General features: G+C 41.9%; 2 protein-coding genes across 3 annotated transcripts; one reads left to right on the forward strand and one right to left on the reverse strand.

Moving 5' to 3' along the window:
* Positions 1-563: 563 nt before the first annotated feature.
* On the forward strand, positions 564-16,663 carry Phf10 (PHD finger protein 10). 2 transcript variants are annotated; one of them, XM_013024560.1, is made up of 11 exons: positions 564-689; positions 2,636-2,766; positions 3,299-3,382; positions 3,937-4,070; positions 4,164-4,313; positions 5,017-5,126; positions 6,891-7,044; positions 10,528-10,683; positions 15,016-15,124; positions 15,393-15,581; positions 16,471-16,663. In XM_013024560.1, exons 1-11 carry the CDS (start codon positions 637-639, stop codon positions 16,554-16,556), a joined length of 1,356 nt encoding a protein of 451 aa, XP_012880014.1. In that variant the 5' UTR covers positions 564-636; the 3' UTR covers positions 16,557-16,663. The 2 variants fall into 2 exon arrangements, with proteins under 2 accessions (XP_012880014.1, XP_012880015.1); XM_013024561.1 differs by having other exon boundaries at positions 3,305-3,382.
* Positions 16,664-17,060: 397 nt separating this feature from the next.
* LOC105991783 (chromosome unknown open reading frame, human C6orf120) lies at positions 17,061-17,713 on the reverse strand (the record flags this gene model as incomplete). Its single annotated transcript, XM_013024509.1, has 1 exon — positions 17,061-17,713. A coding segment is annotated over one exon (465 nt), but the record flags the coding sequence as incomplete, so codon positions are not given.
* Between the last annotated feature and the right edge of the window lie 2 nt (positions 17,714-17,715).

A 17,715-nucleotide genomic window follows, 5' to 3' on the forward strand; every position in this document is an offset into this window, starting at 1 on the left:
GACCCCCGACGGCAGACCCCCCGCCCCCGACGGCAGACCCCCCGCCCCCGATGGCAGACCCCCCCCCACCGCAGATCCCCGCCCCTGACGGCAGACTCCCCCCCCCATGGCAGACCCGGCCCCGCCGCCCTGGCTGTGAACACGAGGGCTCCTTAAGCCTCCGCAAGCCTGTGCGGCGCCGGGCGGCGGCTCAGCCCCCTCCGTGTGGGCGCCTGGAGGGTCCGTCCGGCCTGAGCTCCTCCCCGAGTCCGCTGGCCACCGAGCCCCGCCGGGGGAGAGCGCGTCCCCAGGCGCCTGCGTCGCGGTGGGCGTCCCTCGAGCACCCCGCCCCGTGGGCATCCCCGCCCCGTGGGCTCCTAACGAACGACCTGCCGACCCGAGGGCGAAGCCGCCTCCGCTGGCTCAGGAGGCGCGGCAGGAGCCCCTCCGAGAAGGAGCCTCCGCCCCCGGCCCAGTTCCAGGGTTACAACCCCGCTGCCCTTCGTGGGGGCTTCTGGAAAACTTGGGGGCATGAGCTCATTTCTTTGGTGTTTATTCTCGCTTCTCTAACCATGGCCATTTTTGAATCCTTTAAATGCATAGGATGATAATGAAGAGAATTCAAACGATGGGACTCAGCCTTCCAAGAGAAGGCGGATGGGCTCAGGAGACAGCTCTAGGAGTTGTGAGACTTCAAGTCAAGACCTTGGGTATTGTTATTTTACTGCCTAGTAATATGTTTGTGGTCTGTTTTTCTCCTCTGCATTCTCCCCTGCCTCTTTTCTTCTCTCTGGCCTGGCAAAAGCAATCACTAAAAGTTGTAGACATCCCATTTTATAATGTGACACCGAAGTTGATCTTGCTGTTGAGTACTGCTTAAACAGTCTAATAAAATAAGTATTTAAAATTTTCCATCTTCTTTCTTTTTAAAAATTGGCCTTCATTCCTATTCACAGAGTTAATTTATATTAACTTATAAGCACAGGTGTCACCATTATCCCATTGACTTCTACAGCTTTAATGCTACTTTAAACTCCATGAAAGCATTTCTAAGTCTCATAATCTGGAACTGAAGATCCATGATACTTGCCCTTTTAAAATCTGGTTTATGCTAGAATTTTCCTTCCTAAACCTGAAAACTGTTTGATTGTATTTGTAAACCACATTTTGTTTGTCTGTTCCTGTCTGTTCATGTGCTGATAGGTATTTGGAATGTTTTCACCTTTTGGCTGGGTGAATAATGTTTCAGTGAGCACTTGCAGACTAGGGGTGTGTGATAGAAATAGAGTTATACACTAATTCTTTGTTTTGGCCCCTGGGATACTGAGGATTGAACACAGGGCCCTGTGTTTGCTAGGCAGGGTCCTCTACTGCTTGAGCCATGTTCCCACTCCTTTAGTTTATGGGTTGGGTGTTTTTTTGTTTTTTTTTTACCCGAGAGGGTCATTTTGCTTGTGCCCTGGGCTGGCCTTTGACCTTGTTCCTACTTTCTAAATAGCTGGGATTTAGTTTTTGGAGGAACTCCTAAACTTTTCCACAACATCTGTCATTTTACATTCCTACCAGCTATGCTCAAAAAGTTGCAACTTTTGAGAATGTTTTAATAATGGCCATAGTGGTCTTACTATGCTTTTGATGTGCACTTCTGTAATGCCTAGTGACATGAGTCAGGCTTTTCATAAGGCCACTTGTATCTTTGGAGAAATGGCTTTTCTAATTATTTGCTTATTTTTTACTTCATTTTGTTATGAGTTCTGTATATATTATTTCTTTATGAGATACATGATTTATAAACATTTTCCCCCAGCCTATCGATGGCCTTTTCACTACTGACAGTGTTCTTTCAAGCACTTCATCTATTTGTTTTCTTTTTCACTCCCCGTTTCATCACCCTTCCTCTTCCAGTCCCGGGGCTTGAACTCAGGGCCTGGGCACTGTCCCTGAGCTGCTTTTTGCTCAAGGCTAGTGCTCTACCACTGAGCCACAGTGCCACTTCCAGCTTTTTCTGTTTGTGGGGTATTGAGGAATCAAACTCAGGGCTTCATGCATGCCAGGCAAGCGCTCTAGTACTAAGCCACATTCCCAGTCCCACTTTCCACTTTTTAAGGTACAGGTCAAATTGGTCCAGATCTTGACTATGTATTCTTTGTCAGGATTGTGACTGAATGTTGCACCAGAAGTGTCAAAACTAGTTCTGTCCTTCCCTCCTGGTTTCAGGAAGTGTATAGAGAGTAAATAGTTATAGAAGTGTACTCATATAACTAGTATTTATATGTATATAAATGCAAATATACACACACACATATCATCTCAGTCCATTGAGAAAGAAGTTTCTAGAGTTTTACTTTCTGGTCTGTTCATGACTCACTGAGCAGCAGACAAGAAACTGAAGTTGCTGATAATACACCTTTCAGAGCTGGTGTCACTGGCTCTCTTTGGTCCTTTAAACTGAAAATACATTTGTTCCCAGCAGTTGTGAGTCTTGGTTCTTTGTAGCGTACAGAAAATGTTTGCAATGTCTTGTTTGATGTCTCTACCTTCCACCTGTTTTATAATCCTTTAAATACTGAAAAGTTTTCAAAATATCCTCAAAAATAAACATAATTAAAACTTAATAAAAGCCACATTTAGGTATAATATGTATTTCTGTGCTTAGCTTTAGTTACTATCCAGCAGAAAATTTGATAGAGTACAAATGGCCACCTGATGAAACAGGAGAATACTATATGCTTCAAGAACAAGTCAGTGAATATTTGGGTGTGACCTCCTTTAAACGGAAGTATCCAGGTACTTAAGACTGAGTTATGTAATGCATTACATCTAGCTTCTAATTGTAGAACGTTGACTCCAAATTCTTGGTTATTAATTATTTATAATAGATTTGTGCTTGCTGATCTAAACTTGCTACAATCATCTATATCTCTCTCCACTCTGGATATATTTTATGTCTTAGCAATAAATTTAAAGACAGAAAAGGATGAGTTTCCTGGAAGAAGCTTTAGGGGAAAGAAATATCACTTTACAGCCACTATTACTGTTCTTGACCCCTGCCTCCTTAACTCAGGAGTTAACAGCAAGCCATATCTGAATTTAAGAAAGGTTAATACTGATAAAACTTTTTCAGCAGTTTTATTTGTTACTTTATTCTATTTTCGTTTTAACTTTTATTCTGCTAACATAAGATTGTTTATAAAGTTCCCTTAGTAATACTTGCAATATAAAAGCACTTTTTAAAATCATTTTTTAAGTGTTTAAAAAGGTTTTATAAACTACATCATGTTTCACTATTTTTTATTGTGTGTTTTGTTCTTCTTTGGAGATTTAGAGCGACGAGATTTGTCTCATAAGGAGAAACTGTACCTAAGAGAGCTAAATGTCATTACAGAAACTCAGTGCACTCTAGGTAATAATGTTTTCATTGTGACTTTCAACATTTATTTATACACGATATTAGATATCTCCTTTCCTATAAAATATTTTACAAAATTAACTACTTAAGTGCTAAATTACTTCATTTTTGATAACTGTTAAAATGAAAAGGAGAATGAAGCTTGTATTAGAATATAATCTTTTTTGTGTGTGCTGGTCCTGGGACTTGTGCTCAGAGCCTAGTCCTTGTTCCTCAGTTTCTTTTGCTCAAGGCTACCATTTGAACTTAATTTAAGATGTATTAAAATATTTTGTTTTGGCCATTGTAAAACTTTTTTTTTTGGCTAGTCCTGGGGTTGAACTCAGGGCCTGGGTGCTGTTGCTGAGTCTTTTTGTGCTCAAATAGTTTTTGCTCAGGCTGGCTTCGAACTGTGATCCTCAAATCTCAGCCTCCTGAGTAGCTAGGATTACAGGTGTGAGCCACTGGTGCCTGGCTTGTAAAATATTTTAACAAGAGTTGTTTGTAAGGGAGATTAATTATGAAATGTGGTTTTGCTTATTTTTTTTCTTTTTTTGGGTCTAAAATAGGTTTAACAGCATTGCGTAGTGATGAAGTGATTGATTTAATGATAAAAGAATATCCAGCCAAACATGCTGAATATTCTGTTATTCTACAAGAAAAAGAACGCCAGCGAATTACAGATCACTATAAAGAATATTCTGTAAGTAATGAAGTGATTTGAATCTTTCCAGGAGTTTATGAGACCGACATTTTATAAAGCTATGGGACTCCAACTGTTATATTTTTGTTTCAGCAAATGCAACAACAAAATACTCAAAAAGTTGAAGCCAGCAAAGTGCCCGAGTATATTAAAAAAGCTGCAAAAAAAGCAGCTGAATTCAACAGCAACTTAAACCGGGAACGCATGGAAGAAAGAAGAGCTTATTTTGACTTACAGACACATGTAGGGTGACTTAATTCAGCAGTATCTGGGCTTCGTTTCTACCTCTTATTGCAGTTCTCTGCATTCCTTCTATTCCCTTTATTTGGTTTTGATACATACACACACACACATACACACACACACACATATATATATATATATACACACACATTCATATATATACATGCCCTTGCACATATATGTGTGTATGTGAAAGAGAGAGAGAATTGGTGCCAGCTCTCTTTTTCCTAGAAGTTTAAAGAAATAATGATAATATTAGGGGTTTGTTTTGTGAGGAGGTCTCTTTTGCTTTGTAGTTGATCCTTAGCTGAGTGGAGACTAATACGATGTTTCCCAAAGATGGTTGTGAGTCAACTCCCAAGTTCATTCCATTCTCACAGGACTCACATGAAGTTTGACTACTACTACTTCCTTTCATAGGGCAGGAGGTTGAGTTCCAAGAGGTTCCTAAGACACCCAGGTCACACTGCTGTTACCTATGAGCCAGAGATCTGCCACTTGTTCTCAGAAATGGCTTGTGGTGCACAAGTCACACATGATGGAAAAACCATCTTATGTATACCTGGAGTTCCCCACCTGTCCCTTAGGTTACAATTTTCAGAGTCACTTGACTTCTAGCTCTTTGGGGGGTGGGGAGATATATGCCACAGTTTTTAAGTTCCTAGTATGGAATCCGTTCATGTCTTTCTTCCTATAAACACAGGTCATCCAGGTGCCTCAAGGGAAGTACAAAGTCTTGCCGACAGAGCGAACAAAGGTCAGTTCTTACCCCGTGGCACTCATCCCAGGACAGTTCCAGGAGTATTACAAGAGGTATTTAGTTGTTTCAATTACCATTGATATGGGAGCCAGTTGGGTTTATTGGTGAGGCTGATGATATGTGGAATCTTCTCCTTGGGTTTCGTGGCAAAGCTTACCTTTCAGCCAAGACACGAGTGCCTTGCTTGCTCATGAAGCTTGAGTGTCCATGTCTGCCCATCTCTTGGGTTTGTCACACATAGACCCACAGCAACACTGGTAACACTTGACTCCTCAGACTCACTAATTGGAGTCTGGGTTTCAATGATGCTCATAATTGGCTATGCAGTAGAGATTGCGATGTGCTGACTGCCTGAGAGGCTCCGTGGATCCTGGTGCCTCCCACATTACCCCTGTCCTGGCTCTCCCTCAGTCTGCATGCCCACCTCTGCTATTTGAAGGTGGCCAGAACAAAGCCAGACAAAACACTCAAACAGGACAAATGGATTTCTCTCATTTCAATAGCTTCTTCCTCCTTCAGCTTCAAACCTTAACCTGGAGAGGCATATTCTTGAAATAGACATTTTATTTAGAGAATAGAATTTAAAATGGAATATAGACTCATACTTACTATTTGAAAGTCAATTTAAGTCATGGGCAGAAGTTTTCATTTTTTTTCTTTTGGTTGGCCAGAACATTAAAAGTTGTATGCCGCTCTACTCTGCGTTGCCTTTTGGTGTGAACCTTGGTTGAAGGCAATGCTGGCCCCAGAGCCTCCCTGAGCTCCAGTTCTCCTGAGCGTGGGGTAGGGCCCTCCTCCCACACGGCCTGCTGGCCTGTACCTTCGGACCTGGGGAAGAACTGTCAGCCTCGCTTCAGATGGCAACATAATTCAGTGTTAGAGCATGCTTCACAAATGGTTTATAATAAGAATGAAATACTTGTGTACCCGTGTCCGTCATGCTTGATGGTAGTGCATGTGCATGGAGTACGTAATCCTCCCATCAGCTCTGAGGTGCACTGTGACTACTCCAGGTTTACAAGCGGAGGGGCGAGCACAAAGAAATGGCTCCTTGATGGTTATGGGAGCCAGCAGAGAGCCTAAGCCTCGCGTTTGTCTATCGTTTTCTTACTGTGTGTTCACCAGTGTCTGTTGGGAGAACCTTTCTTGGTTTGAGGGTAAAGGGAAGAAACATTACCTCTTTCTGCTTTTGTGTTTTGAGTCAGTCTTGCTGTGATATAGCCTAGGCTGGCCTTGAACTCGAGCTCCGCTTGCCTTAGTCTCTCAGGTGTTGGGATTATAGGCACGTGTTACCACCCAGCTGAGACATTATCTTTTGATGAGAAGATTCAGATATGTATTCTACATCAGTTAGTGAAAAAAAACATTGAAACTCTTTGACTTAACTATCCTTACTTGATGACTAGAATGAAAAGTTATCGCTAAGCCTGGTGAGCACACATGCCTGTAGTCTTAGATACCCAAAGCAGAGACAGGAAGGTCATGGGTTGAGGCCAGCCTGGGCAGAAATTAGCAGATACTCTATCTCAAATCAAAGCCTTTGTGTTGGTGGCACGTAACTAATCCCATGTAGTTGGGAGGTGGAGGTAAAAGAATGATCTGAGGCTAGCCTAGACAAAGGGGTGATACCATTTTTGGAAAAACAAACTAAAGGCAAAAGAACTAGGCTCAAGTCCCTAGAATTCAGTCCCTAATAAAGCTGCCCCAATACACATATACATGTACACATACTCACTTTTCAAAAGTATTTGGGAGAAGTCTAGACTCTTTTTGCATATTTAATAATAAGGATAAGTGACGGTAATCTCTTAATTCAGGTATTCTCCAGATGAGCTCCGGTATTTGCCATTAAACACAGCCCTGTATGAGCCCCCCCTGGATCCCGAGCTCCCTGCACTAGACAGTGATGGGGACTCTGATGATGCTGAAGATGGTCGAGGTGATGAGAAGAGGAAAAACAGAGGCACTTCGGTAGGAATATTTATCTTTCACAAGAAATAATCTGTTCCCTCTCCTTGCTTGTTGATTGCTTTCCTAGGGTGTGAAATTACACTGTGTTACCACACTTTGCAAAGTACAGCTCATATAATTCCCAGGAAGCTTTGTAGAAAATACACTTACAGTCAGGCTCTTTATGGCCTTTGGTAGATTTTCTATTAAAATCATTGTTGCTGGTTTCCAGGTGCTCAGATCTATAATCCTAGCTCTTAAGCATATGAGTAGCTATCAAGAGGCTGAGATCTGAGGACCACTGTTCAAAACCAGTCTAGGCCAGAAAGTCTGTGAGACTTTTTTTTTCTTGGTCAGTCGTGGGGCTTGAACTCTGGGCCTGGGCGCTGTCCCTCAGCTCTTTAGCTCAAGGCCAGCACTGTACTTGAGCTACAGCACCACTTCCAATTTTCTGAGTGGTTTATTGGATATAAGAGTCTCGGACTTTCTTGCTGGGGCTGGCTTTGAACTGCAATCCTCAGATCTCAGCCTCCTGAGTAGCTAAGATTACAGGAGTGAGCCGGAAGCTCCCTGCTTGTGAGACTCTTATCTCTAGTTAATGAGCAAAAAGTTCAGGCCCTGGATTAGTAGAAGACTCAGGAGTCTTATTTTCTTGACTTCACAGCTTAACTTGTACGTCAGGAGATGGTTCATGCCTGTAATCCTAGCTACCTCAGGAGGCTGAGATCTGAGAATTGTAGTTCAAAGCCAACTGGGCAGGATAGTGTGAGACTCTTTATTTCTAGTTAAGCAGCACAAAACAAGAAGTACAGTTGTGGCTAAAATGGTAGAGCTCTACCCTTGAGCAGAAAAGCTCAGTGATAGCTCCTAGGCCCTAAGTTCAAACCTCAGGACCAGCATACAAAAATAAAGAAAAAGTTACTCTGTAGTAAAACAAAATAGGCAAGGGCACTGAACATTAGTTTACTGTCTACATGTGTATACAGCTTAAAGTATTGAAAAAGACTGACTTTTGTCTTTTGCTGTAGAGAGAAATGTGTTTTTCTTAGTTTGAAGGCATATATGTTCATAGTATTACATATATATGTACGTATAGACATACGTATACATACATATACTATATATATATATATATGATAACTTTTTTTCTGCATAACTTTTCCATAGCAAAATGCTGTTGAAGATCATGGAAAGTCAGTATGAAGGAGAAAGGCAGTCCTGTTTTGTGCTCTGACCAGCCAGGTGCTGGTGGCTCACACCTGTAATCCCAGCTACTCAGGAGGCTGAGATCTGAGGATATTGGATCAAAGCTAGCCCAGGAAGGAAAGTCTGTGAAACTTCTACTTCCTTTTAACCACCAGAAAACTGGATGTGGCTCTGGATCAAAGTGGTAGAGTGCAGAGTGCTATCCTTGGGCAAAAATGGCTCAGGAACAACGGTGTTCAGGCTCTGAGTTAAAAAACAAAACAGTATTAACTAGCTAGCTACCCATAAAAAACAAAACAGTATTAACTAGCTAGCTACCCATCTTAAAATTCACATCATAGTTAACTGGAACCTGAAAATATACCCTCATTTAGTGCTGCTATCAAAGACTTCTCACTTAGGCATGTTTGGTAAAGTATTGTTGAAGGCCAGAGGTGGTAATCATGTCTAGTTGGTTGATAGCAGTGGAGCTGTGAGGCTAGGCAACAGGCCGCCCTCACACTACTCAGAGGAGTAAGTTAATTCAACAGAGAAGTCGTTTTGACAGCACATCAAGAACTTTTAACTTCACAGAATCTGACCTACCAAATTTTCAAGATTATTTATCCCGATGACTTAATCCGATTCTGGGAAAATTGAATTAGAAAAAAAAGGTTGAGTGTTAACAATTTTTGTTTGTTTTTTTGCCAGTCCTGGAGCTTAACCTCAGGGCCTGGGCACTGTCCTTGAGCTTCTTTTGCTCAAGGCTAGCAATCTACCACTTGAGCCACAGCACCACTTTCGGCTTTTTTTGTTTATGTGGTACTGAGGAATTGAACCCAGGGCTTCGTGCATGCTAGGCAAGCACTCCACCATAAGCCATATTCCCAGCCCCATCAATATTTTTTCTAGTGGAGGGGCTGGGAAGGTGGCTCAATGGTGGAGTGTTTGCCTTGCATGCACGAGGCCCTGGGTTTGATTCCGCAGCACCACATAAGCAGAAAAAGCCAGAAGTGACGCTGTGGCTCAAGTGGTAGAGCGCTAGCCTTGAGCTGAAGAGTGCAGGGACAGCGCCCAGGCCCCAGAGTTCAGGCCCCATGACCGACCAAAAGAAAGTTTTTTTCCTAATGGAAATTAGAAATCTCACCCAGAGTAGTCATATGCTAACATTTACACAGTAGAAAGTTCAAGGAATAGTTAATGATTGGAGAAAATGCACACAGTGTAGTCCAGTTTTGTGTTTTGGAAAATGAGTGTGCATTTATTAGGTTGGGAGTATGAGAGAGATCTTGGGCATCTGCAGAATATAAAGGAGGGTCAGAGGCAAGTCCAACACCTAGTGTTGTTGGTGCTGATGGTGTTTATGAAGCAGCAATAGTTTACAGATTTTCTAATACTTAAGAATATATTGTTTTTCACATCATAAATTAATGAATATAGTTTAATTTTACTTTTACAGTTTTTCTAATTTTTAAGAATATATTGCTGTTCACATTAGAAAATTACAAATCGAACGAAAGAGATGTTGAGGTCGTAGATGTTGAACTGGTAAAATTAAGTCAGATGCTGTTAATTGGGGATATGGTTCTGCATAGTTTTAACATAAACGTGTATGTGAACGATTTTCATTATTAGTGAAAATGTTCATTTACTTGTAGTGATAATAGAAAACCAATACACTTTGTTGTGCTCTGCGTGTTGAGGGAGAAGGACAACGTTGGTGGCTGATCTTTGGGGTATGATAGGAGCTGAAGTTGACAGTTCCTTTCTTGTTGACTTAAGTGTTAGAACAGCTCATGGCATTTATTGATACAAATGGAGCTGGCTTAATAAGTAACTTGTACTGTTCCTTATTTTAATTTCCACTTGAAACAAAAGTTACAAATTGTTTACAATTAGGTTTAATAACTTAGAATTTAATAATATTTGTTATAATAGTTATTTATTTTTTTGTTGGTCGTGGGCCTTGAACTCTGGGCCTGGGCACTGTCCCTCAGCTCTTCAGCTCAAGGCTAGCGCCCTACCACTTGAGCTACAGCCCCACTTCTGGTTTTCTGGTGGTTTATTGGAGATAAGAGTTTCACGGAGTTTCCTGCCCGGGCCGGCTTTGAACTGCAATCCCGGGCCGGCTTTGAACTGCAATCCTCAGATCTCAGCTTCCTGAGTAGCTAGGATTACAGGCTTGAGCCAGCAGTGCCCAGCTAATAGTTACAATTTTCAAAGAAACAAACTTTCACCAAATGTCTTCTTCAGTTGTGAAAACTTGAGTCAAGTGTGTGTCAGTTCTAAAGAACCTGCTTCCTGCCTCTTGTGCTGTAGGACAGCTCCTCGGGCAACGCGTCTGAAGGGGACAGCCCTCCTGACAGCCAGGAGGACTCCTTCCCAGGAAGACCCACGTCGAAAGACAAAGCTGCCACTCCACGAAAAGAGGGTGCCAAACGCTCTGTACTGTCCAAATCAGTTCCTGGGTACAAGGTAGAAGAAAAAAGCCCCTGACTCAGCTTCCTTACTGACCAGCCTCTCTCCCTGACACACGTTAACTCTGAACCTCACGACTGTGGAGCTTCTGCTTGCTGTACCTCACTTGCTGTCCTGTGGTGTGCACCTGTCCACTGCTTCCTTTTTGCTTTTACTTCCCTGGTGGCTTTCCTGTCACTTTTGGCTAAGGTTCAGCTACTGTTTTCTGTAAATGTACAATTTATGGATCTTTTTTTCCCCCTCTCTTCAATAATAGCCAGGCAAGTTTGAGTATTTTAAAACATTTCAAGGCAGAACTTGAGACTTTTTGAATAAATATCATTTAAATATCCTAGTAGTTGGTGGAACAAGACCTACTGAGTTGTAAAGAAGGGGTAGATGTACTGTTACTAAGTTGAATTTCAGTAGTGTTTTTCATTAGGATTAGCCTGATGATTGCTTTATCAATCTGCCACATTCAGCTAACTATGGGTAGAAAGTATGAAACCTGTTTATTTCCATTGTAGTGTTGGCAGATATCTGGCATCTGTCTGTGTTGAAGGCTGGAGCATATCTGGCTTTGGGGTCTGAGTACTGTCTGTGAGGTGGTAGGTGGTCTGCAGCTATCTCCTGTCTGCTCTTCCCCTTTCAGAGGCTGGGGAGCTGTGTTGTTGTGTGGGGATGTAAGAATCTCACAGAAGGAACAGAATTCCTGCAGTTTACTGGTTTGGCTGGTGACAGTACAATATGTAGTTCTTTTTGTCTGGAAAGTAGTAGAATATGATTTCTAGCGTGACTGAAGGTATGATTAAGGAAGGTTTTAAGGGGATGAGAAAATGTTGCCGTGTGGAAGTGTGTCAGTGTTGTCACTGTGGTGGGTGACCCACAAGACAGGCTGGCTGTCTAGCCTGTAAGAGCTCAGGGTTGGATGCTGGTACTTCCCACCCCCCAAGAAAATTCCAAACCAACACAACAACAAGCTTAAGTGAGCTGTTAACTAACAACTGTCCCTTCACCCCACCTGAGCGCCTTCTAGTAATCAGAACTCTATCATCTTCTTTTCTTCCTGAAGTTAAAAACGAAAAACTAAGAATGTTCCATATCTTGTTAGAAAGTATCTGTATGTAATCAATTTAAAAACACATGTTCTTTGCAGCCCATGGTAACAGGTTAGGCTTCATTCAGAGATTGCTTTCTGGAGTGGCTTTGGTGGGCTCGGCGGATGTGGCTTTTTCACATTTACTAAGTTTCTTAAACTAAAGATTTAAGTTAATACTTAGTAATCAAAAGCAAATGAACTCCAAAGATTAAGTTTCAGAGACAGTGTGCGTGATCTAGGAGCTCCAAGTGGAGGCTGTGGCTTTATGCCAAAGCTTGTCAGCTCCCCAGTGCTGCTGGCTTGTTTGATCATGGATTAAAAAATAAAGAATATGGAGGTGGATGTTTTAATACAGGCTGAACATGAAAAACTGTCCACATTATCATTGATTTAATAAATCATATAGATTAGCCTAATAGTACTCAAAGGAGTGTAATATGCAAAATAAGCATTTTATATCCCCTGTGAACATTTTTAGTACCTAAAAATGTTTCAGGTATTTCAGAGATGGGAGCAGCCAGTATCTAGACATTATATATTAATATGAACATGATTATTGAACGTTATCCTCTCTATAAATAGTATAATAAGCCAAGATGTGCCTAAATATTTGGGTACTTCAAGCTGAAGCTCATATGTACACATGGACACAAACATACATGTTTTAAAATATGGCAAATAAGAAAAATGATAATGTATCTGCTGTCTTGCTTAATAAGATTGAATAGCACTTGCCCTTAATTTGTAGGACAGAATCGTTTAGGTTACATTAACCTGATATTAAACAATAATAGCTAAGATTCAGGCCTATAAATATGTATTTAAAATCCGTACTATATTACTGTTACCATGAAAGTCTCACTTACCTTTGGCTCTCTTTCAAGAAGAAGTTAAGTGTACTAATGGGCCTTTTATTTGCGATATTGTGGACTGTTAGAATGGTCATTTTAGTCTTCTTGTCATCAGTGAAACTCTGGTATTGTTGCAAGTAGAACTGAGGGCTCTGTTCTGATCTTAGGCATCCTCCGCCCACCCCTCCGCAAACCCATGGGAAGGTGGAAGCTTCCTCCCTCTTAACTGTTGCTCTGTGGCTCCCTGGGTAGCTCAGATACTAAGCAACATGCTTCCGTCTGTTGAAATGTATCATTGTAGACAATGCTTGGATGTTCTTTCCCCTTTTCTCTCCTGTTCCTCTTATTTCTACCTATGTGTCTATTTCTGTCTTTCCCACTTCTCCATCTCATCCTTTCTTTCCTCCATCTCACTTCTCTTCATCTGTCTTTTCCCATTCTGTTTCTATCCTTCTACCTCTTCCCTTCTCCATGTCTTCTTCCCCCTCTCCATTTCTCCTTATTTCTCTCTTCCTCATTTCTTCTTCTCTTCCTTTCTCTCCTGATGCTTCTCTTCCATCTTTTCCTCTTTTCAACAAGATGAAGACTTTTGGGTAAGAAAAATTTTAAATGGTTTAGAAAAAACATTGTGATCTGAGCTTAAAAGTAAACCTAGAATTTCTTAGTGTCCTTTTTATCATAGACATTTGTGTATATTTTAATTGTAGAACTTGAATATGTGGTAACTAGCTTTGTTTTATTTCTCTTGGGTTTTGCTTTGTGAAGGGTCTCTTTTTAGGATTTAATATTGTGTAGTTACTTCTCTGACTGTGGTGAAAGGTATAGTACTTAGTACTGGCATAGGCCAGGACCTGACTTAAACTACTAATATCTTTTACATTTAGCACAGGTACTGTAACCCAAAGAGATTTCTTAGTTCTTGTGGATTGAGAAGGTAGCATTATTCTGCTGTTTATTATGACAGTTACAGATTTGGTACTAACTGAGCCAGAATGTGGATCACAGAAGTGCCCTTCCTAGTGATGTTTTAGTGCCACGGAGGAAAACACAGTCAGAATTGTGTTTAGGGTAGCAAGTAACAGCAGAGGTAATTTTAGGCTTGAGAAAATTGGGGAGCAGGGTATAAACATACATAGGAGATGTAGAATAGTTAATGGTGACATTTATATGTTTGTTTAATTTCCATGATATTTATTATTTTGTAGAGTACATTTGTGATTGTTTGTTTTTATCATATTTATGTATAAGGTTGACTTTTTAAAAAAAATAAATAAGCCAAAATTGTTTTTGAATGCCTCTGTCATCTTTTGCAAAGAAAAATTAAAAAAGAAAATAAGAACAAATTCTTTAGGTCAAACAGGTTATGAAGGTTAAGGAGACATTTTAGAGCTAGAATGCTTTTCTGCAGCTTGAGTTTTAGATCCCTCTCTGGTGTAGTATCAGATGCACATGGCTAAGTGTACTTAGAATCACCTCTCTCCAAGCTCACTTTATATTTCTCTACCCCATCTCATCCTACTTGTTTTCTTCCCTTCCCTATCAGGTGATAGGCATACTTGTAGCATGTGTGAGCCTCACTTTGTAGTCAAGGTTGCGACAAGCTTACGCTGGCCCTGTCCCCCTGGTAGTTGAGGTATAAACAGCCTTTTACTTTGTCCTTTTCCACATAGTTGCCAAGTGTGTTCAAGGCCCCAGTGCTGTGTATGTTCTTCTTAAACTGGAAGGCTGACATGCAGAATATATGAGTGCTTTATGTATTTTTGTGACTAGTTTTTTTCCTTATCTGAAAATGAAAACTACCTTTTCCTTTTTATAATGTTTTATATTATAGTGGATGTTTTTGTCCTTTAGTGTTTCTTCTAATTTGCTAGGTAGGCAGTGACAGTAATGCAACTCAGTTTTCCACACATGCATTTGAATGAAACATTTTCACTTAAAGGTGTTAAAACATTGTTTTTAAGCTTGGATTTTACAAGTCTAGTTTTACACCCTTGGAAAAACACCAGTTTTTAAGGAAAGTTAATATATAAGCTGCTTAAAACTGAGTTTCAACTTTACATTTGGTACTTGGGTTTTCTCTTGGTGAAGAATAGAATAGTGACCTTTAACACTAATTGTTTTCCATATTGTTTTATACAGATCTGAACTGTGCATGTAGTGAGTAGAGTTCTACATTTAATCATAACACGAGGTCATGTTGTTTACTAGATGAAATCTAAGGCTTTCCTCAGTTGGCCCTTTTATGCTGTAAGCTGACTCATGCCAAGTTATATGTCTTTCACAAAGGTCTTCATTAGCAAGTTACCAAAAGTAAAGATAAGGTGACCAGTAACAGAATTCCTTTTGAACCCATAGTAAGCTCTTCTGGCATGAATTTATAGCCCTCTTCTACCCTTCCAGCCAAAGGTCATTCCAAATGCTCTATGTGGAATTTGTCTGAAGGGTAAGGAGTCCAACAAGAAAGGAAAGGCTGAATCACTTATACACTGCTCCCAGTGTGAGAACAGTGGTAAGTACAGAGATGTCTCCTTCAGATTTTAACCCACCCTGTCTGTTGCTTCAAAAACTAGGATTTATCATTGTCAGCTAGGCTCTGCAAAGAATCAGCAAATGTATAGGGCAACTTGTGTAAAGCCCATGTATTCTACACTGTATTTTGATTTCTTTGGTTATTAAGCATTCTAGCCATTCTTGGGAAGTCCTAAAGAAAGCCAGTATTTGATATGCCTTATTAAAAGTTCTCTTGTGAAAGACTACTAATGTTGGTTTTGATTTAGGCCATCCTTCTTGCTTGGATATGACCATGGAGCTTGTTTCTATGATTAAGACCTACCCATGGCAGTGTATGGAATGTAAGACATGCATTATATGTGGACAGCCCCACCATGAAGAAGAAATGATGTTCTGTGATGTGTGTGACAGAGGTTATCATACTTTTTGTGTGGGCCTTGGTGCTATTCCATCAGGTAAAGATTCTATAAAAAAACAACACATTTTATTTGTGTGAGGAGGCTCTCAACATTTAAGACTGCATCCATGACATAAACACACGGTTTATAGCCCCTTCTGTACAGGCATCTGTCCATCTTTTCATCTCTGTCAGTGCATCTAAGGACAGGCAAGATGAAGAAACACCAAGGCTAGATTTACAAGTATAGTTCCATGTATATATGGGCTGGTGTCTTTATACTTTATGTAGTTATAGTACGAGTTGCTTCAGTGCTTTTAATTTTGCATGTCATCTATTTAGAAGTGACTGCTACATCTTTTCCCATGTCAGAATGTATTTCTATGAGGCAGCATGACAATCCAGATAACTTTAGAATGGACATTAGAATCAAAGCAAACCACCCTTCTGAACTAGAATGTTACACAGGTAATTGTACTTTTAGAACTTACTTGCATAGTTGATACTATGTAATTCTCTAAATTACATGCTTAGAATTGTTTTGTAGAAGCAAATGAAAATTCTGTGTAACTCAGATCAGGTTGTGCTTGTTTTAAAGTTCTGTCAGTATACAGCTGGTTTAGCAGTGGAGAAAAGCCATGTTCCGTAACAGGCTTTGTATTGGGCTTCTAAATTATGGTAGTCATTTCATTTAATTTCAGGAAGGATTACAGTAACTGCATCCTCCAGCATCCTTGTCCTTTGCTTGGCACTTCACATAACATTGGTTACCTGGTTACGATAAGGGTGTATTTTTCTTCCTGGTTTAAAGAACTCAATAGCGCTCCTCATCACCCCACACTTGGAAGTCCCAGAGGTTAGGGTCACCAATGCCCGGTAAGGGACAGGTGTTAAGATGGTTTGATACTCGGTCCTATGAAAATAAAAACTAACAATTTCTCTCCTAGGTCGCTGGATCTGTGACTGTTGTCAGCAAGCCTCCCCAACACCCAGGAAGGTGGGCAGAAGGGGGAAAAACAGCAAAGAGGGGTAGATCTGTTACCCTAACGCTGTGTGTGCACTTAAGTGGAATATTTAGTACCAGTTTATTTACATATTCATTTTTATGCCAATAAAAGCTTTCGGAAGTCAACGATGGTCTTAAAGTCTGCAAGTCGATTTGTTTCATTACGTTCCTCTTACCTTTGAAACCACGCGCAGGTACAGGAATGGCTCCTTTTCTAAAAGGCCTTTAGACTCCGTGCTTTGACTTTCTCCAGAAACTCTACTAAAATGCGATTTAATTTGCTACATTTTATTCCACGACGAATAATGACGGTTCATCATATAAAGTTACCATTATTGTCACCAATCTTTCATAATCTATGATGGTGTTTCTCCACTATTGTTAAGTACTCTGAAAGTTTAAGAATCAAAGGCTTCTACTAGGCAGGCCCAGGTGAATGGCAGATGGCCTAAAATTTGGTTCAGGTGGATTCAGAACTGTGACGGACCTAGGAACACGTTTACAACTAGCGGCTAGCCAGCCAGGGCTATCGGGGTGGAAGGGACCCCAAGTGTGGGCCCGGGACCCAGTTCTCCAGGCTGCGGGCGCCGCCCGGGGAGGCGACCTGCGGGCCCCCGGCCATTCCTTTCCCTCCGGGGAAGAAGGCGGGTCGCCTCCCGGGGAACCGCGGTGACCCCCGAGGGCGCTGGCCTCAGTGCCGCGGGGCCCCCCGCCCGGCCTCAGAAGAGGATTTCCAGAACCAGCTTCAGAAGGCCGATGAGAACCGTCCAGAGGACCGAGTCCTCGTCGGCGGGCCGCTCCTCGGGGGCGCGCGCGCCCGCGCCCGCGGGGCCCGGCGGCTGGTCCTCGGTCCGGTCCAGGTACACCTTCATCTCGAAGTCGCTCTCGCCGTGGGACGGGTGCCCGTAGATGCCGATGCCCACGGGCCGCCGGAAGTGCGCGGGGATGGCGACCGCGTCCGGGCCGCAGGTGGCCGACTGCAGCTCGTAGTCGTCGAAGCTGGGGTGCAGCGTGCTGTCCGACACGTAGAGGTCGGCGTCCCCGCGCAGGCTGCGCATGCGCAGCACGATCTTGCCCTCGTGGCTCAGCCGCAGGTAGCTGTAGTTGCCGGCCCCGATCTGGCCCTGGACCACGTGCAGGAGCAGCCACTCCTCGGGCGCGTCGTCCTCGCCGGGGCCCCGCGCCA

Source organism: Dipodomys ordii, unplaced genomic scaffold (genome assembly GCF_000151885.1).
Source record: "Dipodomys ordii isolate 6190 unplaced genomic scaffold, Dord_2.0 Scaffold77, whole genome shotgun sequence".
Lineage (NCBI taxonomy): Eukaryota > Metazoa > Chordata > Mammalia > Rodentia > Heteromyidae > Dipodomys > Dipodomys ordii.